Source organism: Amblyraja radiata, chromosome 25 (assembly GCF_010909765.2).
Source record: "Amblyraja radiata isolate CabotCenter1 chromosome 25, sAmbRad1.1.pri, whole genome shotgun sequence".
In the NCBI taxonomy this organism is placed as follows: Eukaryota; Metazoa; Chordata; class Chondrichthyes; order Rajiformes; family Rajidae; genus Amblyraja; species Amblyraja radiata.
The window spans coordinates 24,499,122-24,525,172 of record NC_045980.1 but is presented as its reverse complement, the minus strand read 5'-3'; the positions used below and the strand labels follow the sequence as shown (position 1 = coordinate 24,525,172).

The 26,051-nt window shown below is 43.9% G+C and overlaps 1 protein-coding gene across 1 annotated transcript; it reads left to right on the top strand.

The window, feature by feature from the left end:
- Positions 1 to 865: 865 nt before the first annotated feature.
- On the top strand, positions 866 to 25,512 carry rnf185 (ring finger protein 185). The gene is made up of 6 exons (XM_033043507.1): positions 866 to 1,098; positions 1,955 to 1,973; positions 6,620 to 6,732; positions 14,638 to 14,692; positions 21,703 to 21,820; positions 23,887 to 25,512. Exons 1-6 carry the CDS (start codon positions 917 to 919, stop codon positions 23,982 to 23,984), a joined length of 585 nt encoding a protein of 194 aa, XP_032899398.1. The 5' UTR covers positions 866 to 916; the 3' UTR covers positions 23,985 to 25,512.
- Positions 25,513 to 26,051: the final 539 nt, after the last annotated feature.

Below are 26,051 nucleotides of genomic sequence, written 5' to 3'. Positions count from 1 at the left end.
ATATTTCTAATTAATGTGCTTTGATCACTGGATCCCTTTCCATCGACCGTTTATTGACTGGAAGGGTAGCTACAGATTGTCTGTAAAACAAGGTGATATATTCTAAGCACATTACCTGCATAAAGCATTCTCTTCTGTTGACATCCCAACCAAATTTGATTTTAATTACAGCTACTCATTTCCTGGTTCTGTGGATATTTTATTTTTGAATAACTATAATTAATAACTTGTCTTTTCATAGCCCAATGACCCAATAGTCTAACTAGTCTAACACTAAAAGTCGTCAACATCCCAAATCACTCGAGCCTACCTGCATATTGTACACACTATCTGCAGCATGTAACATTTGTATCTAATGGAATAATTTATCTAATGTATTCTTAGTATTAGAATAAATAAATGAGAGTTAAGTAAGAAGAGATATATAACCAACTGCTATGATATGGCGTGGAGAGCCTACTCATTTGGTGGGGTGTGAACAACTTAGGTGGGCGCACAGGAGCCTCAGTAATACTATGTAGGAGAAATACGTCGTTAACCCAGTATCCTTGTCTATATTTCTCCTTAATAGCACAAAGGGAATGTCTTTTCATGTGCAATTTGATCTTTATGGGAACTTGCAATGCGCATTGTGTTGCTAACTCGCAGATCGCCAGTGGAAACAGTGATCTGCTTGCATTTGCATTAACAAAACACGGTGGCCATGCACGAATCGCTGAAAATTGAACGGAAAAGATTAGACGTTAATCTGGGCGGTCCCGTCCACAGATCCTATATAAGATCTTTGGTCCCGTCCTGGAACGTTCCCTCGCCTCCTGTTCGTCCGGGGAGCGGACTCGGTCGCCACCCGGAGCGGTTGCTAAGGCGCGGTCCGTTCCGGTGACGGGCCGGATGTGTGCGTGTTACTGGTGGGGAAATGGCGAGCTCGGGGTCGGCGGCGCCCGGTGCGGACAGAGGCCCCGGACCCGGACCCGGCCCCGGCTCAGGCTCAGGCCGCACCTCCGGGGAGAACGCGAGCCAGGACAGCACGTTCGAGTGCAACATCTGCTTGGACACGGCCAAGGACGCGGTGATCAGCCTCTGCGGTCACCTTTTCTGGTGAGGAGTAGATACAGGGAATTACAGATATGCTGGAATATTGAGCAATACAAAGTGTTGGAGTAACGCAGCGGGTCCGGTAACATCTGCGGGGAAGGTTCTCTGGAGATATTGCCTAACCCGAGTTACTCCAACATTTGCTTTGTGTTTTTTTCTGGCGAGGATCGTGAGATGAGTGTGGGTGGATGATTGCGGAGCGTGGATAGGTGAGGAACAGGAGACGAGGGAATGGGTTGGTGGGGTACAGGAGATGAGGGAAGGTGGGTGAGTGAGGAGTAGGAGATGAGGGAGGAGCTGGAGGTGAGGGTGGATGGTTGAAGTGTAGAGGTGGGGATTTTGAGGAGCAGGAGAGCGTGGCAAGTGAGGAGAAGGATTGACGCAGGAGAAAGGAAGGTGGAGGCTAAGCTGTGCTGAAGGAGTAAGTGTGAAGGAAGAGAATGGGGTGAAAAGTTGATCAGGGGAACAATGGCAGACGCAAAATGCTGGAGTAACTCAGCGGAAACAATGTTTGTGGGAGAGTGGACATGAGAGATCTCAGGAGTGTTATTGTCATGTCCCAAACGGAACAATGAAATTCTTACTTGCAGCCGCACAACAGGACATGTAAACTATAAACAATATAATAAACAAATAAGTTTATATATATTTTTTTGTTTATCATATATATTTTATATACACACACAAAACAAACAATAATAGTACAAATACAAAATGGGTAATGGATGGTGGAGAACAGAGTAGATTGGATGCGGTGGCATAGGGTGGTTGTGGGAGGTGCTGGTGGGACATTTACTGTTTCTAAAATGCTAACCTGTAATTCATTTTTGTTTTTGCTGAAACCCACGGATATCTACAGCTGGCCTTGTTTACATCAGGTACATTTCTGTTACATTTTCTTCGCTCTAATTGTAAGGATTGAGAAGGCTGGGGTGGATTAGCCGTTAAATTGCTTGTTGGTTCCAGTGAATGCATATGTTAAAATTCACCCACTGGCTGTCGAACTGAGCCTCAGTGGTAGTAATGAAGGGAATGGGTGGCATAGGTGTTATCTATTAGAGAAGATCAGGACAATCTTGTTAGTTCCCTTCAGTAGATGGCCCGTTGTCTACAAGGCACAAGTCATGAACAAGGTGGGATATTCTCCATTTGTCTGCAGCTCCAGCTACAGTCAGGAATTTCAGTACCATTCAGTGCAAAGCACCCATCCACACACAGATATTTCCACTTAACTCCGCAGCCACGGTGCACGTGGGTATCACCTAGAAATGAACTGGAGTTATTCACTCAGGCTATTCCGACAACATTTCCCAAACCTGAGAACTACCAAGAAGAAGAAGAAAGGTTTTGGGTGCAAGGAGCTTCCCCATTTGCAGGTTCCCTTCAAAGTTGCAAATCATCCTAATCAAGAAATATATCAGTGAGTTCAAGTTCAAGTGAGTTTATTGTCATGTGTCCCTGAGAGGACAATGACATTCTTGCTTTGCTTCAGCACACAGAACATAGTAGGTATTTACTACAAAACAGATAAGTGTGTCCATATACCATAATATAAATATATACACACATGAATAAATAAACTGATAACGTGCAAATAACAGATAATGGATTATTAATAATCAGAGTTTTGTCCGAGCCATGTTTAATAGCCTGATGGCTGTGGGGAAGTAGCTATTCCTGAACCTGATTGTTGCAGTCTTCAGGCTCCTGTACCGTCTACCTGAACGTAGCAGGGAGATGAGTGTGTGGCCATGATGGTGTGGGTCTTTGATGATACTGCCAGCCTTTTTGAGACAGCGACTGCGATAAATCCCCTCGATGGAAGGAAGGTCAGAGCCGATGATGGACTGGGCAGTGAAACCATGTAGTCATAAGTTCTAAATCCTGCAACTCCCCAGCAAAACTGTGGATTACCTTCATCTAAGGACTACATTGATTTGAGGTGTTTAGGCCAACTTCTGGAGCACTTAATGGGTAATAAATGCTAGCTTTTGCAACAATACCTGATCTCAAAGAATAAAAGACACAGCTGTGAAATGCAGAACTGGGAAAATGAGGGGAAACATTGGTTTAAGTCACAGTGGCGTGGAGAGAACAAAAATGAGCATCTGTGATGGTGTGGTGACCCAAAGAAGCTAAACAGTACATGTTGTTAATGAGATCACGCAGAGGCTGGGTGTTAATCATAATTGATCTCTCGAGAATATGTAAATAGGGGAAGCTGATTGAGGATAGAAAGAAAACAAACAAACATTACTGGAAACCTGAAATGCAGAACAGCAGTTGGTGGAAATGCTCAGTGGGTCAAGTAACATCTGTTCAGAGAGGGGAAAAAAACATTAATGTTACAAGATCTTGCAGAACTTGCCAATTTTTACACTAACAGGAAAGAAAGGTTATCTGAAATTATTATGAAACTGTCCAGCAATGCGGTCATTCAATTTTAGTTGAGTTTTCCAATGTAGAGTAGACTACAATATAAGCATCAAATACATTCTTTATAGTGGAAGTAACATTACCTTGTAGCCACAGTGTTTATGTACCTGGACTAGTTGGATGTTTGTGTCAACTGCGTTCTCTTCCTCATCACACTTACCTCCAGTAGAGGTCATTTACAGTATGGATAATTAACCTATCATATCTTTGGGTTAAGTAAAAGGGTAAATTGTTGAGAGTAGGTCATTAGACTCTAGTCATTGATTGTACTTAATGGCAAGAAACATTGATGCTGCAAGCCAGTCCTTGCCTGAAAGTTCTCCTAGGTCTTGTCACATGTAGGCAAAGAGTGTTTTATTTTCTGAACATTTATAAATGGAACTTAACATTCTGCTGTTTTAGTTTAGAGATACAGCGCGGAAACAGGCCTTTCGGCGCACTGGGTCCGCGCCAACCAGCGATCCCCGCACATTAACACTATCCTACACCCACCAGGGACAATTTTTCAATTTACCAAGCCAATTAACCTACAAACCTGTACGTCTATTATCGGCAATCACAGATAGTCAGGGCTCTCGCTTAACTTTTTTTCCCTGTTGCCAGCTGGGCAACCTTGGCAGCTTTTTAGGTTGCCAAATGACAGTTTAGGTGGCCATTTAAGATGGCTTGCATGACGCGTGTGATAATGTGTCAGACGAAGTGCGTAGTTACCAGTCGGAATTATACTCAATGAAGCATTCACATATTATTTCTGCTTCAAATAAAGTCACAAACTAAACATATTTACCAATCAAGACATGATATATCCCACAATGACATGCAGCAAAATTATAATACAGTATCTCAACTCTTTCTGCACATTGCAATTAATGTAATTTCTATTAGTTCTTTCCACTTCCAAACTAAAATGTGGTTGGATTATTCAGCGTATTATCAACCTGTGTCAATAAATCCTGGACCATGGTAACATATATGCGTACGTATAGTTGTGAATGTTGCTCATTAAATAACTACAGTACTGATACTCCATATTAAGAGCATTGATTTGCCGTTAAAATGAATTCTGTAATGTGTAATGCCAGTGGTGTTTAATGGGGGGGTTCAGTACGGGATGGATGGGGGTAGACAAAAGTGCTGGAGAAACTCAGCGGGTGAGGCAGCATCTATGGTGCGAAGGATATAGGCAACGTTTCGGGTCGAGGCCCTTCTTCAGACTGTTCCCCCCCATTCTTGAATGGGAGGATCTGAACAGGATGGATGTGGGGGGGTGGGGGGGGGGAGGTCAGCGCAGGATGAATGGGGGGAACAGCCGCGATAGCGGCTCCATCTCCCCCTCCCTCCCTCCTCCCGGCCTCGGCGTGCGGGAGGGTTTGTTTTGAAAGTGTCGTTAGCGGATTTGCAAGCAGCAGCTGCTATCATGGCGGGCGGGGTGCGGGAGGAGAAGGAGATGGAGCCGCTATCGCGGCCACTGCATGGCGCTGTTCGGGGGCCCGTCATTCGTTCCGACCCTTCCTCACCCCGCACCTAGTATCTTTCCCACGCAATACAGCCGTCACCGCCGACACAAAACGTTGCGTTCCTTTTCTCCATTGATGCTGCCTGACCGGCGGAATTACTCCAGTTTTTTGTGTCTATCTTCGCTACAAACCAATATCTGGTTGCCAAGCCGGGCAAAATGACTCGGTGTTTAGGTTGCTCGGCGGCGCTTTGAGTGGTCAGTGGCACCCGGGCAACCGCTAATTTCGAGCCCTGATAGTGAATAACAAATTTGCAACTATCCACTTTGCTAAACAATCAACTTTTGCAAAAGTGAGAAATGCATCAAATGTTTGCTTTCAAATCTCTTATCATTTATTAGACTTTTTGTGTAATCTCTTCAAAATTTCTGAGGACTCTGATCAATTCATTTCTGTGGCACATCTTCAATTTTAATGATGACACCAATCCCTTGACTTTCAACTCCCTATGGATTTTTTCTCCTAAAACACTGCATCTTGCCTCTCATTTTAAGGTGCTCCTTAAAATTTATTTCTGTGGTCAGGCTTTTCTTCAACTCTCATTAACAGCTCCTTATATGGCTTGGAGTCAGGTTATGTTTGATGATGTTCCAGAGAGACATCATTTGATGTTTGATTGCATTAATGATGCAACAACAATGCAAGTCTCTCTTGTTGCCCTTGCAAGTAAAATGCAGAAACTTGGTGTTCAGGTGTAGCATCTGAGGAAGGACATTATTGCCCTAGAGGGAGTGCAGAGAAGGTTCACCAGACTGATTCCTGGGATGTCAGGACTGTCTTATGAAGAAAGACTGGATAGACTTGGTTTATACTCTCTAGAATTTAGGAGATTGAGAGGGGATCTTATAGAAACTTATCAAATTCTTAAGGGGTTGGACAGGCTAGATGCAGGAAGATTGCTCCCGATGTTGGGGAAGTCCAGGACAAGGGGTCACAGCTTAAGGATAAGGGGGAAATCCTTTAAAACCGAGATGAGAAGAACTTTTTTCACACAGAGAGTGGTGAATCTCTGGAACTCTCTGCCACAGAGGGTAGTCGAGGCCAGTTCATTGGCTATATTTAAGAGGGAGTTAGATGTGGCCCTTGTGGCTAAGGGGATCAGAGGGTATGGAGAGAAGGCAGGTACGGGATACTGAGTTGGATGATCAGCCATGATCATATTGAATGGCGGTGCAGGCTCGAAGGGCCGAATGGCCTACTCCTGCACCTAATTTCTATGTTTCTATGTAAGCATGTAATTTGAAAGATAAATGGTACATTAATTTTAATATTGCAAAGGACAATTTATTGCATTTTTAATTGAAAAAGCATTTTATCTGAAGTTGCATTGTCCTTTGGTTCTCCGTGAGGAAAGGCTTTGGGGAGTTAGGAGTGAGTCATTTGCTGTAGGATGCATAACAACTGACTTTCAATTGGAACCATGGTATTTTGGCTATACAGCTGCTCTCTCGCTTTAACAGCATTGAGTATATTATTTATATTATTATTTTATTAATTATATTATTTATGGTTATTTAATTTGCCTTGAAATTATCATTAACAGAAAGCATGTGATGTTTGTGTTCTGACAGTGGTTGGAGACCAGACCTAATCGACAGGTTTGCCCTGTCTGCAAAGCAGGCATCAGCCGAGACAAAGTCATTCCCCTTTATGGAAGAGGAAGCACTTGTCAGCAGGATCCCAGGTGAGCAAAGCAAAGCCATTGCAACTTGCCTCCAGTTGAGGTACTGCACTAGTGGCTGCAGCATTCCCTGCACTTCACAATGATCTTTGTGTAGAAATCAGATCACAGGGAAAACTGGTAATGAGTGGATGATTAGTTATGATATTTAACTTGGATTTTAAGTTGAGTAAAGTTAACCTGTGTTTCCGAGTCATTAGAAAATACTGTAATTGTTACTTGAAAAGCGGGCTGTGCAATACGTATAATTTGATTGTGGCTGAAGCAAAATACTTCATAACTTGGGAGGTTGCTGGACCATCCATCTCCCACCCTTGACCATCTGCAGTGGTGGTATGGCTCTTTAAATCAAGCCTTAATTTATCCTTCTGCTTTGACCATTTCATCCTGTTCCACGCTCCTTACATTTCTTATACTTGGGTAGGCTGTAGAATACAACAACAAAATAATTATTGAGGTCCCTTCACCACTTTCTTTCTGAGTGACTTCTCTTAATTGAACAAAAATAACAAAAAAAGATTATTGCAGATGTTGGACATCTAAAATAAAACCATGCAAGAATGTTAGAAAAACTGGTCAAAAGATGCTTCTATTTGCACAGACGTTGTTGATTTCAATGGTTAAATGGTGCTTTATTGCCAGATATGCAAAACACAATCAAATTATTTTTGAGTCACTGGATTTGGCGCCATTTTCAAAGTCTGGTCCGTGCACTAGGTCAGGAGTGGTGCCTCATTCGGTCAACCCCCCGGCTTCTGCAGGGCCTCCAGCCGTTGCGTTCGTCTGGATCATTCAAAGAAACAATGTCACTCTCTTCACCCAGCCACCTTTCTGCCTTGGGGGTGCCCCCCGCAGCCGACCCTAAGGGAACGGAAGGTACGGCCCTGGTTCACTTCCGTGCCGGCTTTGCTCCTCGCGACTGTTGTCGCCAGCCACCTCTTTGGTTTTCCAGTCTTTGGGGGACGAGCAGGGGCCCCGCTTGGCAGATTCTCTCCCCGCCCTCCCCCCCCCCCCCCCTCCCTACAGGCAGGCCGTAGCCCACCAGGTCTTTCTGCCTCCAGCTGTGGGTTCACCTAACTGCCGGTCATAACAATCTCAGTGTTGGTGTAGGCGTGGTGTTGTGGCATGGGTGGGTGTAGCCAGGAGGGTCTGATTGCCACCGCTCACCAAATATCAGCGGTTAATTCCACTTCCCCAGCTTGGCATTTCAGTTGCTCAACATGGATATTTTTAAATGTGGTAATGTTTTTTACTTCTATGACTTGCTGCAGACAACACTTGCAATTTGATCACACCTTGGATGATCAGCCCGACACTTCACTTCCTCCATCTCTGTGTTGGTGCTTGTCTCAACTCACTTCCAATTCTTCAATAGATTAACTCGAACCAATCTCCTGGTTGCTGATATTTTTAATGAAAATTGGCCTTTCCTGTTTGTCCTTTCCGTGCATGTCACATTTCTACACAACTCAATTACATCTCCCTTCAGCTTTGTTCTAAAGCAAATTGTCACGATAGTCTCCCCCAACTATAGTTCTCCAGCCTTGTCAGTCTCCTTGTGAATGTTCTGTGCATACACGCTAGTGCTATCACATCCTTCCTCGGTACGATGACTAGAACTGTACATACTGTGACCTAACTAATAGTACATACGCTTCTAGCATGACCCTGCTCTTGTATTCTGTGCCTTGACCAAGTGAAGCAAGTATTTTGTCTGACATCATAACCATGTTATCCACTTGTCCCGCTTCAGGAATTTGTCGATACATCTGTTCCACAGTACTTTGTATTCAAGCAATTATTGTGCATTTCTATATCTGATTTGCTCTTCCCAAAAAGCATTTACAAATAACCCTCATTATAACGGACCATTGGGGAGGGGGGTCCATCATTGACAATCGTCCACCATAACTGAGTAATCTCTGGGGTGGTTTTGGAAGGTTGTGGAAGATCCTCAAAACCGACGCTCACGGCAGAAACAGGAGAAGCTCCATTCGATAAGGTGTGGTGGGCCGAGCCACTTTGGTCTCTAACCGTCGTTTGTCGAGCTCGAGCCCTGGCGTGATCTGGGCCGACCAATCAACGCAGACCTAGGTGGTCAGCTGGCGGGGTGCTGCGGACGACGGAGCTAGTCTTCACTTCACAGTCAACACATTAACACACACGCCTTGCTCTTTTGTACTTATTGTTGATCTGTATAATTTAAATATTAAACTGAGTGTTTATACAACCTCTTCAGTGGTGACCCCGACAATCCAAAACGGCCTCTTTTGGATTTTATCATGCCTGGAAGAGACAACCCAGATCAGCAGAACGCAGTTTCACTCAAACTGCCCACCTTCTGGACATCACAGCCCCAAGTGTGGTTTGAACAAGCCGAAGCCCAATTCTACATCCGCCAGATAACTGCTGATGTCACCAAGTTCTACTATGTGGTCTGCGCTGGACCAGGAAACCGCCGGGCACCACATCGATTACCTTCTTGGCCGATTTCCCTGACATCATAACTCCCCAGTTCACAACGGCCAGCCCCAAGCATGGTGTGAAGCACCATATCCCCACCACCGGACCCTCACTCCATGCACATGCACGCAGACTGCCCCCCGACAAGCTCTAACTGGCCAAAGACGAGTTCCGCAAGATGGAGGAAATGGGCATAGTGCGCCGCTCTAACAGCCCGTGGGCATCCCCGCTTCACGCGTGGTCCCAAAAGCATCTGGGGGCTGGAAACCCTGTGGGCACTACCGCCGTCTCAACGAGGTCACAACACATCCAGGTCCCTCACATCCAGGACTTCAGAGCAAACCTGGACTGTGACAAGGTATTTTCCAAGATTGACCTGGTATGCGGCTACCTTCAGATTTCCGACATCCCCGTTCGGGCTCTTTGAGTTCCTGCGCAGCCTTTCGGCCTCAAGAATGCTGCCCAAGCTTTCCAATGCCTCATGGACACAGCTGTGGGCTGGACTTCGTGTTCATCTACCTCGACGACATCCTCGTCGCTAGCCGCTCTCGCCAGGAACACCGCACATAGCTCCGGCAGCTCTGCCAGAGGCTCAACGAGCATGGCCTGGCCATCAATCTTGCCAAGTGTCAGTTTGGCCTCACCCCCAGCAACTTCCTCAGCCACCACATCAACCAGCACGGAGCGATCCCGCTCCCGACCAAGGCCAGGCCATTCGCAAGTTTGCCAAACTCTCTACTGTGAAGGGATTCCAAGAGTTTGGTGGCATGGTCAACTTTTACCACCACCTCATGCCAGCAGCCGCCAGAATCATGAAACTGCTGTTCAAGGCCCTGGACAACAAGCTGAAAGAGCTTGTTTGGGACGATGCGGCCACGACTGCGTTCGACTACGCCAAGGAGGCGCTGGCAAAGACAACGATGCTCGTACATCCACGGGTCAATGCACGAACAGCTCTAACGGTCAGCGCGGAGTGCTGGAACAACTGATCAAAGGCTGGCAACCCTTCGCCTTTTTCAGTCGTCACCCGAGAACCCCCCCCCCCCCCAAAGCAGAAATACAGCGCTTTCGATCGGGAACTCCTCGCTCTCTACCTGGCCATCCGGCATTTCCGCTGCTTTTTTATGGCAGGGATTTCTTAGCTTTCACCGACCACAAGCCACTCACATTTGCCATTACCAAAATGTCTGATCCTTGGTCAGCCCGACAGCAGCGACACTAATCTACATCTCAGAATACACGACTTGTGTCCAGCACATCGCAGGCAAGAACAACCAGGTCGCAGATGCGTTGTCTCACACTGCCATCAACGCTCTGGCCCCAAGGGTCGTCTTCACGGCTGTGGCGGCCGCCCAGCGAGAGGATGAAGATTTGCTCGCCTACCGCACCACCATCTCAGGCCAGCTGTTGGAGGATGTGTGATTCTGGCCCGCTGACACCACACTCTTCTGCGACGTGTCTACGGAACAGCCAAGACCCATCATCCCCACTGCCTAATTGTCGAGCTGTATCATTTAAATATTAAACTAAGTGTTTATCCAACCTCTTCAAAGGTAGTGTTCTTAGATTTAGCTTAGTTTAGAGAGACAGCACGGAAATAGACCCTTAAGCCCATCGAGTTCACACCGACCATTGATCACCCGTTTGCACTACCACGTAATGCAACTTTTGCGTGCAGTCCCGTCACACGGAGGCCATTAAAACCTGCGTGTCTTTGTGATGTGGGAGGAAACTGCAACAGTCACGGCATCCAAAGTTGGGATGTAATTTGGAGGGGGAGGGGGTGCTGGGAGGCAGCGGCTCCAATAGCTGCTTCGCTGTGCTGCCCCACAGATGGACGAATCTCCTGACTCCTCAAGCCCCCCAGATCCAAGAATGAACAGCGTTTCCCTGTCACCCCCTACTCCGGGGGAGAGTGGCTATCCACCCACTTTAACATTAAAAGATGATTAACCAACTCGAGTTCATCAAACTGGAAGCAAGCCCGAAATATTAATTGGAGAAACTCAGCGGGTGAGGCCGCATCTGTGGGGAGAAGGAATTGGCGACGTATCGGTTCTAGACCCTTCTTCAAACTCAAGAAGTCTGAAGAAGAGACTCAAGAAGTCTGAAGGAGGGTCTGAACCCGAAAAACGTCAACAATTCTTTCTCTCCATAGATGTGGCCTCACCCGCTGAGTTTCTCCAGCATTTTGTGTCTAACTTCGATTTTACCAGCATCTGCAGTTCTTTCTTAAACATTCAGAATATTAGTTGTTTGCAAACGTGAACGGGATGTTCGGGCGAAAGATCTCTAAGGCTCTATTGAGGACGGAATCCTTACAGCCCACATTATTCACCCCCACCCCCTCCCCGGGTACCCACACATTCACTAGTCCAGGGTCTTGGTCTGCCGCACCTCTTCACTCCTCCTGACCGGATTTCTGATATTTAGCTGATGGAGGTTAATCATTAGACACACAGTAAATCTCATTTTATGTGGTTGTTTAATTACTTTCAATCTTGGAGAATTTGTAACTGTATAAAATGAAATGTTTTCTGAAAGAGATTGCAAAAATTGCACAGCCCAATGCCCACGCCAGGCCTGAGCTGACTGATATGAGCGGACACCTTGATTACAACAGACTTTGTCCACCAAACACAAAATCCGTTACAAAGAGGTCCCTAATTACGAGGATAGACTGTACTTGTACTTCTGCAGATTGAAAAGCCTTTGCCACTTTTGTACCCAAATAAACAGCCATTGGATATCTTTTTGTCACCTAGAACTTGCAATGTCTCTGCCAGATTTGGTCAGAAAACTTATTGATTTATATTAAATAATTTTAGAGTAGTCAATGTATTGATCAGTGTGTCTTTGGGATGTGAGTAAGAGTAGGTTGCTCAGAGTAGGTGATTAGACATGGTTTTTAGAAGTGACTTTTGATTGTACTTGAGACGAGTAATATTCATGTAAGGTCAACCCAAGCTTGAATATTTTCCTACTGTTGCTTTGTGGAGGCATTTGTGCTTTATTTTCTGAGGAGTTACAAATAAATTCAACATTCTGTGATTATCTGCATCATAGATGATGACAGAGCCCTTCACAGACAATAGAATTGTCCATTGCTTGTGCATTCTCCCACTAAGCTTCAATGATTATGCTTCAGTTATTATGTTTCAATTTGTATCTAAGATTTTGTTCCCCTGAACAAAATCCAACTTGCTATTTTCCCTTAGATCCTGTGAGCTCGTACTTGCTTCTTCAATCTGCCATGTGGAACTTTCCAAACACCTTGGTAAAAATCATTACGTGCTACTTCAAACCTCATCAACAGTGAGCCAGTTTAGGATTGAATCTGTCACTTCTTTAGGATCTCATGGGCGTTTTTATCCAGCCTGCCACGTGGGGTCTTTTCTATAGGCAATAGACAATAGGTGCAGGAGTATTTTGCCATTCAATGTGATCATGGCTGATCATCCCCAATCAGTACCCTGTTCCTGCCTTCCCCCCATATCCCCTGACTCAGCTATTTTTAAAAGCCCTTTCTAGCTCTCTCTTGAAAGCATCCAGAGAACCTGCCTCCACCGCCCTGAGGCAGAGAATTCCACAGACCGATGCAGGACAATAGGTGCAGGAGTAGACCATTTGGCCCTTCGAGCCAGCACCGCCATTCAATGTGATCATGGCTGATCATCCACAATCAGTACCCCGTTCCTGCCTTCTCCTCATATCCCTTGACTCCACTATCTTTAAAAGTTCCACCTAACTCAATTCAAAATGCAATTAGAATATATCACGCTTGTTGCCCTCATTGACCCTCTTTGTTACGTCCTTAAAATTTAGTTGAATTAATCAGACAGGATCTACCCATAACAAATCCAAGCGTTTGAAGGGGTAGGTGATCCCCTCCTGCTCCTGTAAGAGACTAACTTGCTTGCTGCAATACAGGCCAGTGTAGATGGGCAAAGAGGTTGGCGAGGCCATGATGGGCCAAGCGGGTTGTTTCTGTACTGTACAACTGACTCAGAGCTGGAATCTATTTGATGGGCTGAATGGCTCCTGTACTCATGATAATATGACCGATGATCATATTTATTAATGCTGGTAAAGGAGAAATATGAAATGGGAAAGATGATTCTAGATTTGGCTAGGATGGAATTCCATGTAATGAGACAGTAAAAGAGGTAAACTTGGGGAAAATGCAAAATTGAAAAATTATTGACTAGTCGGTCAATAATAATTTGAGCTAGAACCAATTTATATATATCCCCCTCTCCCCGGTGCTGTCCCTCAAAAAAAATGGTGGTGTGCTAAAGTACAAAAATACAGGAGCAGCATGTAAAAGATAAGGTACACAAAAAAGCTGGAGAAACTCAGCGGGTGCAGCAGCAACTATGGAGCGAAGGAAATAGGCAACGTTTCGGCCCAAAACGTTGCCTATTTCCTTCGCTCCATAGATGCTGCTGCACCCGCTGAGTTTCTCCAGCTTTTTTGTGTACCTTCGATTTTCCAGCATCTGCAGTTCCTTCTTAAACATGTAAAAGATAAGAACTGGTGCAGGACCTGCTGGCAAGGAAGATCAAGTCAGAGCTACAAAAAGAGAATGAAAAGATATTTGCAGTGGATATCCATGTCCATGTCATGAGATGAAATGTGTAAGTTGTGTTTGGAGAGAGGTTGGTCAATGTGGAATCTGTAGACACTTTTATAAATGAAAATAAAATAATGGAGAATGTTGAAGCATTACTTAATAAGTATTTACTGCAGTGTAAACTACTGCCGGGTGTCATGAAGCACTAAAATTGAATCAATGTGAGGGATTCAGTAGTTAATGTGATACAGCAGGAAAGAAGATAATGTTACAAAAGTGTGACATCCCTACAATCTGATGCTTTTTATTCCCAGGCATTAAAGGATGATATTATTGTGCTCCCCTAGCTTTAACCAAAATGTTCTTTATTCAAAAACGATTCTTTAGATTTAAGATGTTTAAACTTGTGTGAACATCACTCTATTGTGATGTGCATCATTACAATGTCATGAACAGTGACACAGCTGACCAGCGGGATGCTGGGGTTTGTAATACAGTTGGATCGGTTACCTTATAGCTGTGCAAAGCCATTGTGGGAACACTGAGAGCATCTCTGGCCATGGGGAGAATATATTGGTCCAAGAGTGGGTGCAGCAGAGGTCTATCAAAATCTTAGCTGAACTTCAATGATTAAATAATTAAAGTGCATAAGCATGGATTGTTTTCCTTTAAGAATGTTGTTTTGGAGCACTATACCTCCCTTTCTTAATATTCTTTCCAGGCTGCTATAAAATTGTCAAAGGTAAATATGGTATTGTTTAATAAAGGGAGTAAGTGGTAAATCTAACGGTTACCACTGAGCTATATGACCTGGATTACAAAGCAATTTGTTGTACTCTAGTTTAATGTAATGGCCAACCATTTCATTTCAGAGAGAAAACTCCTCCAAGACCACAGGGACAGAGGCCTGAGCCAGAGAGCAGAGGGGTGAGTGATGCACTTCCTTTGTTTTCAGGGCTGTGCAAAATAAATGAAGCTGTGAAGAATGATGTGGGGAAATTATAGGATTATGCAAATGATTTGAGGCAGCAGTAGGTTAGTGGTTGGAGTTCTTCACCTTATGTTCTGGACAAAAAAAGACAGGAAGATAAGAATGAGGGAGTTCAGTCAATACATTTGCAGAAATATAGCAAGACAAAGAAAGAAGCAGTTGAGTTCACACTAACTGTTCCAAAAAGGAATCCTGTCGAGTCCATTCACCCTACTCTTATAGTCATAGAGTCATACAGTGTGGAAACAGGCCCTTCGACCCAACTTTCCCACACCGATCAATATGTCCCATCTGCACTCTTTTCCTATATCTCAGGAAATGGTTCTTTCCAGTGATTTTTGAAGTTTACTGTACACTATATCTACCATTTATCATTTAGTTTGCCATTTTTCATATTGAACTTTTATCTACTTGAAGACTTTTCTCTCTCTGCATAATTAACTTCATCAGTTAAAGCAGCTAACATAAATAGACCACATGGGGCCTGTGAGGGTGGCGCGGACCAATTAATTAGTACTGACGTTTATACAGAGGAAGATGCTGCATCTTATGTAATAAAGATATTTGCTAAGGATTACAAGATTATGGCTGCTCTTGCTAAAGTTATTGAAAAGAATTGCTCTGCACAGCAATAGAACATGCTGCCCTATTTAATCAGATCATGGCTCATCGAACACTGCATCTCCTCATGCCCATTTATTCCCCTATAGACAAACTTGCTTGCCTCAACCTTCAGTGATTCACAATCCTCTGAGATAAAATTTCTTATCGTGGTCACAAATAGGTAACCTCTTTATAAATCTTTCTACCAGTTCCGAATTCCCTCAACACAGGAAATTTGTTTGACATCTATCCTGCCAAGCCCCCTTGGAATTGTACATGTTTCAATAAAGTCATGTCTTATTCTTCAAATTTCCAGTGAGCTAAGGTCCAAACTGTTTTGGTTCAGAAACAATCCCAGGAAAAGTGAACCTTTTATGAAGTGCCTCCAATACAAGTATGTCCCTTAAACAGAGAGGCCAAAACTATCTTCATTATTCTCAGTGTGGTCTGCAGTTGTGCACAGGTTTAACAAGCCTCCATAAGGTACTTTATCTCTTGCTTTAAAAGGCAACATTTTAATTGTCTTCTGAATTAGCACCTGTACTGTTTGCTATCTTTTAGTGTTTGATGTGCACAGCCAACTCCCTATGTAAAATAGTATGTCATAGTCTGCCACTTTGTACAATATTTTTTTATTTGTGCCAAGTGGATGACCTCATGTTTCCCTGCATACTTCTCCATCTGTCAAATTTTGGCAGCTCACTTAACCTAGCTAACAAGCTGTATGTCATCTTCATGACTGGCTCTCCTGCCTAACATTGTCTTCTCTGCAAATCTGACTGCAATGCACTCATTCTCTTCACTGAAACCATTAACATAGATTATAAATAGTTCAAATAAATTATACTTGGCCATTTGATGCCCCAGTAGAGAACTGCTGCAGTCTGTGCACATCTCTGTGCCTAAAAAGGCACCGCGTATGTGATATCATTTGGTATTTAAAAAGGGGTTGGGGTTTTGCACACTTTATTAGATGGGGCTTTCATTAAAAAAAATGTGGATCCACTGATCTGCAGGACTTAATGTTTACTTTGTCTATTTGTATACTTATAGAAACTCTTGCTGTCTATTTTTGCTAGCTTTTGATCATAAACTATTTTCTACTTTATTTTTCTTAGTTATCCTTATCTATTTTCTCAGTCATCTGGCTAACCACTAACCGTCACAAAATTGCATGCCTTTATCTGTTAACACCATTCTTCAATTCCTTAATCGGCCGCACAAACCATCTTCCTCATGGAGTTTTTTATTTCCCAATGGAATCTACCTTTATTGTATGAACACAGAACAAACTGTACAGCACAGGAACGGTCCTTCGGTCCATGATATCTGTGCCGAACGTGGTAACAAATTCAACTAATCCCTCTGTCTGCACGTGATCCTTAGTTTAGTTTAGTTTATTGTCACGTGTACTGACGTACAGTGATAAGCTTTTTTATTGTGTCCTATCCAGTCAGCGGATAACAATCCATTCTTTGCGTTTCCATGAGCCTATCTAAAAGCCTCGTAAACGCCACTGTCGTATCTGCTTCCACCACACTCCTGGCAGCACATGCCAGGCACCCACCACTCTGTGTTTTAAGAAAAACTTGTCCTGCATATCACTTTGTCCTTCTCACCTTGAAGTTATGGTCTCCAGTCTTTGACATTTTCATTCTGAGGAAAGAATTTTTGACTATCGACCCTATCTATACTTCTCATAATTTTATAAACGTTGATCAGGTTTCCCTTCAGTCATCAAAGCTGAGAAAACAATTTAAATGTGCCTAACGTCTTTATAGCTAATACCCTCTAATCCAGGCAGTGTAAACTTTATCCTCTCCAAAGCTTCCATACCCTTCCTGAAATGGGAGCCAGAACAGCATACAATATTCCAAATGCGACCAAACCAAAGCTTTGCAATGCAGCACCATGACTTCCTTACATTTGTACATCATGCCCCATCTGATGCAGGCAAGCATATCAATATGCCTTCAACAAATAATCCTCCGCCATTTCCGCCACCTCCAACGTGACCCCACCACTCGCCACATCTTCCCATCTCCCCCCATGTCTGCCTTCCGCAAAGACCGCTCCCTCCGCAACTCCCTTGTCAATCCTTCCCTTCCCTCCCGTACCACCCCCTCCCCGGGCACTTTCTGTTGCAACCGCAAGAAATGCAACACCTGTCCCTTCACCTCCGCCCTCGACTCCATTCAAGGACCCAAGCAGTTGTTCCAGGTGCGACAAAGGTTCACCTGTATCTCCTCCAACCTCATCTACTGCATCCGCTGCTCTAGATGTCAGCTGATTTACATCGGTGAGACTAAGCGGAGGTTGGGCGATCGTTTCGCCGAACACCTCCGCTCAGTCCGCAATAACCTACCTGAACTCCCGGTGGCTCAGCACTTCAACTCCCCCTCCCATTCCCAATCCGACCTCTCTGTCCTGGGTCTCCTCCATTGCCAGAGTGAGCAACACCGGAAATTGGAGGAACAGCACCTCATATTCCGCCTGGGCTGCTTGCGTCCGGGTGGAATGAACATTGAATTCTCCCAATTTTGCTAGCCCTTGCTGTCTTCTCCCCTTCCTTAACCCTCGAGCTGTCTCCTCCCATCCCCCTGCCCTCGGGCTCCTCCTCCTCCCTTTTTCCTTCCTTATCCCCTCCCACCCCCCATCAGTCTGAAGAAGGGTTTCGGCCCGAAACGTCGCCTATTTCCTTCGCTCCATAGATGCTGCTGCACCCGCTGAGTTTCTCCAGCATTTTTGTGTACCTTCGATCTTCCAGCATCTGCAGTTCCTTCTTGAACACTTTGCCTTCTTTACCACTTTGTCTACTTTTGTTTCTACTTTCCAGGAGTTATGGACTTGTATCCCGAGATCCCTCTGTACATCAATGCTGTCAAGGGTCCTGCCATTAACTCTTCCTCTCATACTTTCTCTTATATTTGGCCTCAAAGTGCCTCGCTGAAATATCCAGTCTGCTTTAACCACCTCTATCCTCTTATCTTTAAGACACTATTTGATCGAAGTTTTTCAATCTCAAATTAAATGTGCTAATACTCTACAATCTTATCCAGAGGATCCTTTAGCGTGAGATCATTCATTTATCCTCTCATTGCACATGCCCACATGTGAAATAACCCATTGTTTGGTGGAAGAGCAGCAGGGAAGCTACTAGGATCCAAACACATTGCCTGTATCTGTCCTATGCACTCATCCTCTGATTTATCCAATCTTATTGAATACTTTTGTTGCCCAAGATTATTATAGTACCTTCTTCCTTATGAGCCCCCTAAATGCAACTTGATCAAGGCAATTACTATCACATGTCTACTAACTTGTCCCTTTTGACGACTTCCATTTATTTCTTCTCTGTCAAAATTGAATCTACGTCATGAACATCTGAATAAAGATCTTCTCTCACTGAGATCCACCACCTTCCAAAATATTAGGTGCCCAGGCATATTCAGTTCCTAGCCTTGCTCACCTTGCAACCGCTTTTGGTAATGACAGTCAGTGTCATGTCAGAGTGTCATCAATTTATTTGGCTCAGTTGTTTTGCACATTACTGGGCTTTTTATTTTATTGCCTTCTGCCTTCTCTATTTGCATTTCACGCTTCAGTTTGTACGTTTTGCCCCTCTCTGTCTCACTCTGATTAACGTTACCCCTCTTGCTACACAGCACTATAAAGTTGTCCTTTTCAATAGCTTCAAATGTCCCCTTACATGAACCTTTATCATATCTCTTCCTGATCTTCTTTGCTGTAAGAACCACCCAGCTTTTCCAATCTGTCCAATTTATTCAATTAATCAGATCATTTACCAGTGAATTAGATCATAAGTGGTCGGACCTCCATCTAACTGCCTTGATTTCTCAACTGTTTTATTCCTTGCGCCCGTACCGATTTAAAGAATGGAGGAGAAACAGGCCTATACAGAATACTCCTTCTAATCTGGACATGTTAAATACCTTTTGATCCAACTACTGCGTGTTGTGTTCATGTTCCACTTGCTTTCTCCCATGTAGACAGGATTGGAGGAGATATGGAGGATAAATATCTCTTTCTCCTGACTCCTTGGCTCCTCTCCACCCACAAATCAGAAGTGCCTGGCATAGTCCCCAGTTACCTGGATGAATGTACCACCAAACAAGCCAGCACCAGCACCAGCTACGATTAAGCAGCCTGTTTGGTTGGCTCTGCATGTGGCAGCTTCATTATTTGTTGCCTCCACTACTGTCTACAGTGTATATTATCTACAAATGCACTTGAATCACTCTCTTGGGGTACTCCCAAGAACGTCTCCCAAACCAGGACATGGGCAACATGCACATGAGAACACCGCATTTGGAGGTCCCTTCCATCCTCTCTGGACTTGGACAGGTGTTGCTGGGTCTACATTCTGGAACTTATCATGCAATAGTCTTCATCTATCAAAGTCCCTTTGAAAGGAAACAAAGGCAGACTTGACTTTGTATATAGTATCTGTCCTAAGTACTTTACAGGTAACGGAGTATGGATTAGGGACAGGGTTCAACCCAGTAAGACCACTGTCATATAAGGTCATGGCTGATTTCCTTGTAACCTTACACCTGTCTACCATGGTAGCCACCATGTCGTTGGTTACACTGCCATGTACTGTATATAATGGTAACTGTATCATTAAGAACTGAGAACCAGGCGGTGTTATTTGAATCGTGATATATTCATATCTTATCAGTCTCAAGAATATGTGTGTGAGTGCGCAGTGTACTTTTGTAAAATAAAGAAGACCGACACTGGAAAATGCTTGACTGAAACCTGTCTTTGTTTCTGTCTACTTGCTACTACTGTAATATCTTGCACATGGCGACAAGGATCCGATTGAATTTGTGAACTCAGCCTTTAAATTCTGCGCAGGACTGTTTTAACGATATGCAGTAGAGTTGAACATTTTACACGGCAAATACGGAGCTGTGTCGCAAGTGTTTCTGAACTGGACACAATAGACTGCAGATCCTTCTATGTAGCGTAGGGTAAAACGGCAGCGGCACTATTCATCTAGAGATTGTCAGGCTCTCTTTGTGTTATGTCTATGTGACAAAATGGCATCCATAAGATACATTGGCCAACTAGGGATTTTTGACAAGAACCGTGAAACCTTTAGCTCGTACTGTGAGCGAATGGAAATGTTTTTTAGTGCAATTAATATTATTGAAGCTGAAGAAACAGAGGGTTGTGATCAAGTGCATGTAAGAGCACAAAACAAGGCAATCGGAACGCAAAAAGGCCATTCTATTAACTGAAATTGGTTCTGAGGTTTATGTATCTCGCACCAAAATCCTAGTCCCAGAGAAAGCAAAGAATATTTCATTTGAGACTGTGTTGATGCTCACTTCAACCCTAAACCCATAGAGATTGCAGAAAGATACAAATTTCACACAAAAAAAAACAGAAGTCTGATGAGTCTGTGAGTGAGTACATTGAAGAAGATGTCTCTACACTGCAATTTTGGGACATTTCTGAATCGAGTTTAGTGTGATAGATTTGTATGTGGATTGCTGGAAGAGGGAATCCAATCAAAATTACTGAACACACCAGCCCTTACCTTTGATTTGGCATGCAAAACAGCCTTGGCCATGGAATGGCATCTCAAAGTGCATGTGAGTTTCGACCAACGCCGTAATATCTTCCACCTTTCACCCTCTTACATATCAAGTATCCATCTTCCGCTGTCTTAAGATTATCCAACGCCTCTGCACTCATTGTCCTTTAGGATACAGGAAACCCTGGGGCAGTTCACACAGCAGGTTTTCACAAAGAGAACTGGTGATAGGATCATCTGCTTTGGTGATGTCGGGATCACTACTGATTAGGACTCCGGGTATGCTAACTCTACAGCTTTTCAAAGTAATGTGTGCTCTTTAGCATCCACCTTGGAGAACAATATTAATTAACAAATCATCTGAAGCATAATTTCTCACAACAGCCCTAGATTTTTCTGCATGCATCTTTAGAGTGGGATTCGTCCTGTAACCCTTGTGACTGAGACATGGCTGATGGCTCTCTGTTTACATTATTTACTATGACTAGCTCAGTATAGTAAACATATACAAGTTATGTAGCTCTGTCTCAATTGTTTAATTTGTCATTGATAGCTGCACTTACAGAGAGCCAGTATTAGTTGCTGCCGTTGGGAGTTTATCCTTCATATCCAAGTTCACTGTTAGTGACCTATTAACCACCTTCCTGTCCACATTGCCTTTGGTTCCTTCATTTTTGGAAGTGCTGTGGGTTTTTGTTTCGTCACAAAGAGCTGGTCTGGACCATGTTTGTGCTTGTATTGGTTTTGTGTTGAATTACTGTCATAATCCCATTTCAGGGTTTCCAAGGTTTTGGCTTTGGAGATGGAGGATTCCAGATGTCTTTTGGGATTGGTGCGTTTCCATTTGGGATTTTTGCAACAGCATTCAACATTAATGATGGCCGTCCGCCTCCAGGTACATGATTTAAAATGACCCTTCTCCACCCCTCCTACATGCTTACTGCTTAGTATGCAAATGGTCAGCTCTCTGTTAGAGTTGTATGGTTTGGTCTCTGTTCACATTTGCCTCTGCACATTACAGCATACCGCTCGCTAGCAGTGGTAGATGTTCTGGAAATGATTGAAGCTGGGAGATGGGCAGGCAGCATATTCAGTTTGCAGCTCTCAAAGCAAGATTTAGAGCAGTGTAATGGCAGCGTTCTGAGGGAAGTCCTAATCCAGCATTGTGGTGGCATTCCCATCCTCCACTGAATAACTAATGTCAACTACTTTGTCATAGAGCTGTACAGCACAGAAACCCACCTTGACAAGCCAACCAAGTTGGGATTACTGGACTAGCTCCCTTTTCCTGCATTTGGCCCATAGACGAGTGAAATAGTTGCCCCTGAGGTCCTTCTTAATTCTCTCTCCTCTCTCATTAAGCTTATGCCATCTAGTGTTAGTCTTGTACACCTCAATAATGTCACTCCTGGGCCTCCTACACTGCAAAGAAAAAAGCAGAGGACCAACCAAGACTCGTCATCTGACCTCAAACTCGGTCTTGGTCTTTACATTGCAGATGCATGTGTGGAAGCCAGGGGCAAGCTGATCTACACACAGCATGTCTTCAGAACCACCAGCTGGTCAACAGCATGATTCAGCATATTTGCATAAGATGATCCTCATCAAGGTTTCTTTAATTGACACAAAATGCTGGAGTAACTCAGCGGGTCAGAAGAAAGGGAATAAGTGACGATTTGGGACTGAAAGGTAGAGAAAGCCAGAACAAAACAGGGCAAACAGGGCCGGCAACAGATGACCTCAGGAAGGGTGGAGCCCACAATGGCCCATTGGTGGCTTGGGAAGATATGCTAACGAGAGGAATACGGAATATAAGGATGTGAACAGTGGAGCCAGGAGGACAACTAGGGGGGGGGGGGAGGCAGGTTTTCTTAAATAGACTGAAAATAGAACAAGCCATTTATTTAATGCTCTTTGTTTAAATATTGTGCCTGTCATGTAGAGTGAACATGCTTACTGCTACAGACAGTTATTCCAGAGAGGATCTGTCAAGTTTGGCTTTGATCAGTTTAAGGTGATTAGCTTTTGTGAGCTCTTGAGTTAGACTATTTTTAGTTATGAGGACCTGCTGTTGTGCTGATACATCAATATGCTCTTGTTATTTTATATTAATATGTAACACATTAACCCATTATTTTCTTGTAAGTGTAAACCTTGTGCAGCCACATAATTCTGTCATTATTTTTCTCACGTTTCTGTTTATCCCACATTTATCTGATGCCCTTAGTTGCGTTCTTTGCATTCAGTTCATCTCACCGTCTGGCTCGGTGTTTAAACTTACCATTTCTTCGCACGGTTTGTAAGCTTAGACAGATTATAACGTCAGAGAACCCGCTTGTATTAGTGCTAAGAATGTCAGAGACCTTACTCAGCGTTTCGCGGTCGTGGTCTTTATGCAAATCCTTTGTCTACATGCCCCTCGCCTCAAAAATCTTTTGGTATAGTTTTGCAACTTTTCATCAGGACAGACATTTAGTCTGCATTATTTTGCCCTTTGGATTGTCTCCATTGTGTTTGCTCCTTTGAGAACTCCAAAGGCAATAAGCTTTATTATCTTGAACTGCAAGCACACAAAGAATCATGAATACTCGCCACCCCTGAGGATTAACCTTTATCTTCAGCTTTTTGCTTCCGTTTTATCTGAGCCAACCTTTGTGTTACTGTCTGCTCCATCTTGGACTCGCTGTGTGCATGCTTCCATGTTTGTCCCTAATGTGAAGGATAATGCTAGTGTACGGGGTGATTGCTAGTCGGCGCTGACTCGGTGGGCCGAAGGGCCTGTTTCCACGCTGTATCTCTAAAAGACGAAACAAGCCATGTGAACGCAGTGACCATACTTAAGACTGATTAATTGCCTGTAAAGTACCCAATGAAAGGTGCCATCTGCATTTACAGTCTATCTGTATTTAATGATCTCCAGCTGGTGGATTCTCAGTGTGTTTCTCCTCTCTTGTCCCGCAGCAGTCCCTGGAACGCCGCAGTTTGTGGATGAACAATTCCTGTCTCGCCTTTTCCTTTTCGTGGCTCTTGTAATTATGTTTTGGCTCCTCATTGCCTAAGGACAAACTGGCAGCGATCCTTAACCTGTCTGAAATGTGGCAATGAACTATCCCAGGTCTCTGTGTTTTTCTACCTTTGGATACCTATTAGGTACAAAAATCAGATCTAATAAGTAACTAAAATCAGCTTCTAAAGGGATATGCTTTGATGGACTGTGAATGTGATTAAAAGGCTCCTTTTTCTTGGGCTGTAATTCTGTGGCAGTGTCCATTTCAGTATGGATGGGTGGTGCCTGCTCACCTCACTGAAGGTTTCTGGAGGTCTGTATCTTAATTCAATCACTGCTACACTGTCATTTTGAAAAGGGCCAAAGTACTTGTTTCTTAGCAGAAGGACTGGCCCTTGAAATGAAACCGCTCAGAGATTTAATACGTGTCGGTAGCAGCACGTATCAGTGTGTTTGGTTGATATAACCATTTGATGAAGGCAAATGAATAAACACCACTCAAGGACTTGAATACGCAGTGAAACCCAATGTTGACAGCCTATCTGCCTGCTCAATGAATAAAGAAATTCCTACAATACAATTTAAAGAAGGACTGGGGACTCGGTGAAAAACATTGATATGTATTGATCATTGCTTATGGGAAACTCACTGTACATGAATTGACTGCCATGTTTCCCTACATATTATTGACCACACTTCAAATACATTTTTGTGAAAATCTTTGATATAAATTAAGGGTGGTAATAATTGAAATTCCCTATTTGCATAGTTCCAATTTCACCCTGTTAATCACTGGCAAAGGGGATTTGTAGTCTTTCATCTGCAAAGTTGCTTGTCAGCCAGGTATCCTGTTCTCCCCATCCCTGCTCATGCTAACATTGAATGGGTTTCTCAGTGGCAGATTACCTACTCAGGTGGCTGCATCAATGGATTTATTTGTATTAATTGTTCAGGGGACCTGGACCCTGATGGCAATTATTGTCCATCCCTGACTGCCCTTTGAACATGTAGTGGCCGTTTCGGAGAGCAGTTAAGTCTCGATCACGTTGGTGTGTCTATAATTGCAAGTAGACTGGACTGGGTAAAAATAGCACGCTTATTTGGCCTTACCCCGAAATCTAAGCCTGAGCACGCGGAGCAAGGCTGCAACCCCAACTGGGATCTTGCAGTTGTTTAAAGGGGTAGGTTCAGTCCAGGCGACCGTGTTTGATCGGAATCCCCACTGGAGCTGAAACCAGATATACCAAGCTGCAGAATGATGTTGGCCATAGCAGATGTGGCCATCCTTGGAACCTGATTCACCCATGGTGATGGTGTGGAAAAAATGAGTTCCAGATGGGTGAGGGCGGAACTGCCTCCGTTGTGTGGGGAGGTGGTTCTGTCCTTCAGTTCGGTGAATTAGTGGAGCTCCTGGAAGTGATTGGGATTGCCCATGCCCTGATGGGTTGACAATGCATGGAGAGTATCAGCGTGAACTGAATATGGGTGGCAATTAAAGTATCAAAAAGTATTTTTAATTTAATATCCTGTTTCTGGCTTTGTATCAGATGTCAAATAAATATTGAACATTGATCAACTGATGACCTATTGTCATTTCTTTATCCTGATGAATGGAAAAATCAAAACATTTTATTCACTGAAAACCTTCATTGGCAATAAAGGGTGGAGCTTGGCAAAGTTCTGGAATTATGCTTAAGGCGCTTGAATCACCTGGTGGTTGCCTCTGAGGCAGAACCTATTACATTTAACCCCACTCCAGACTTTATCACACAACTCGGGCAGCAGTGTGGCACAGCAGGTAAGACTGCCAACTTGCAGTTCCAGAGAACTAGGTTCAGTCCTGGGATCGGGTGCTGTCTGTAGAGTTTGCACGTTGCCTGTGACCAGGAGGGTTTCCCCCGAACGTGTCCTTGTCCTCTCCAGCACTTTATTTTCCCCCTGAATACAAGGAGCTGGTCTGCATAAGGTCAGAAGAGAGGATGGGTGTTGATGATTGCACTAGGCACATTTCCATCTCCTTGTGCAATTAGTCAGAAAGGATCTCCCACCTACAAATCCATGCTGGCTATCCCTGATCTATCCCTGTCTTTCTAAGTGTAGATTACTACAATCACATGGA

Coding starts and splice junctions, on each gene's coding strand:
- rnf185 (XM_033043507.1), top strand. CDS start 917: ATGGCGAGCTCGGGGTCGGCGGCGCCCGGTGCGGACAGAGGCCCCGGA. Junction 6,733..14,637: donor ACTTGTCAGCAGGATCCCAG/GTGAGCAAAGCA, acceptor ATTTCATTTCAG/AGAGAAAACTCCTCCAAGAC. Junction 14,693..21,702: donor CTGAGCCAGAGAGCAGAGGG/GTGAGTGATGCA, acceptor ATCCCATTTCAG/GGTTTCCAAGGTTTTGGCTT.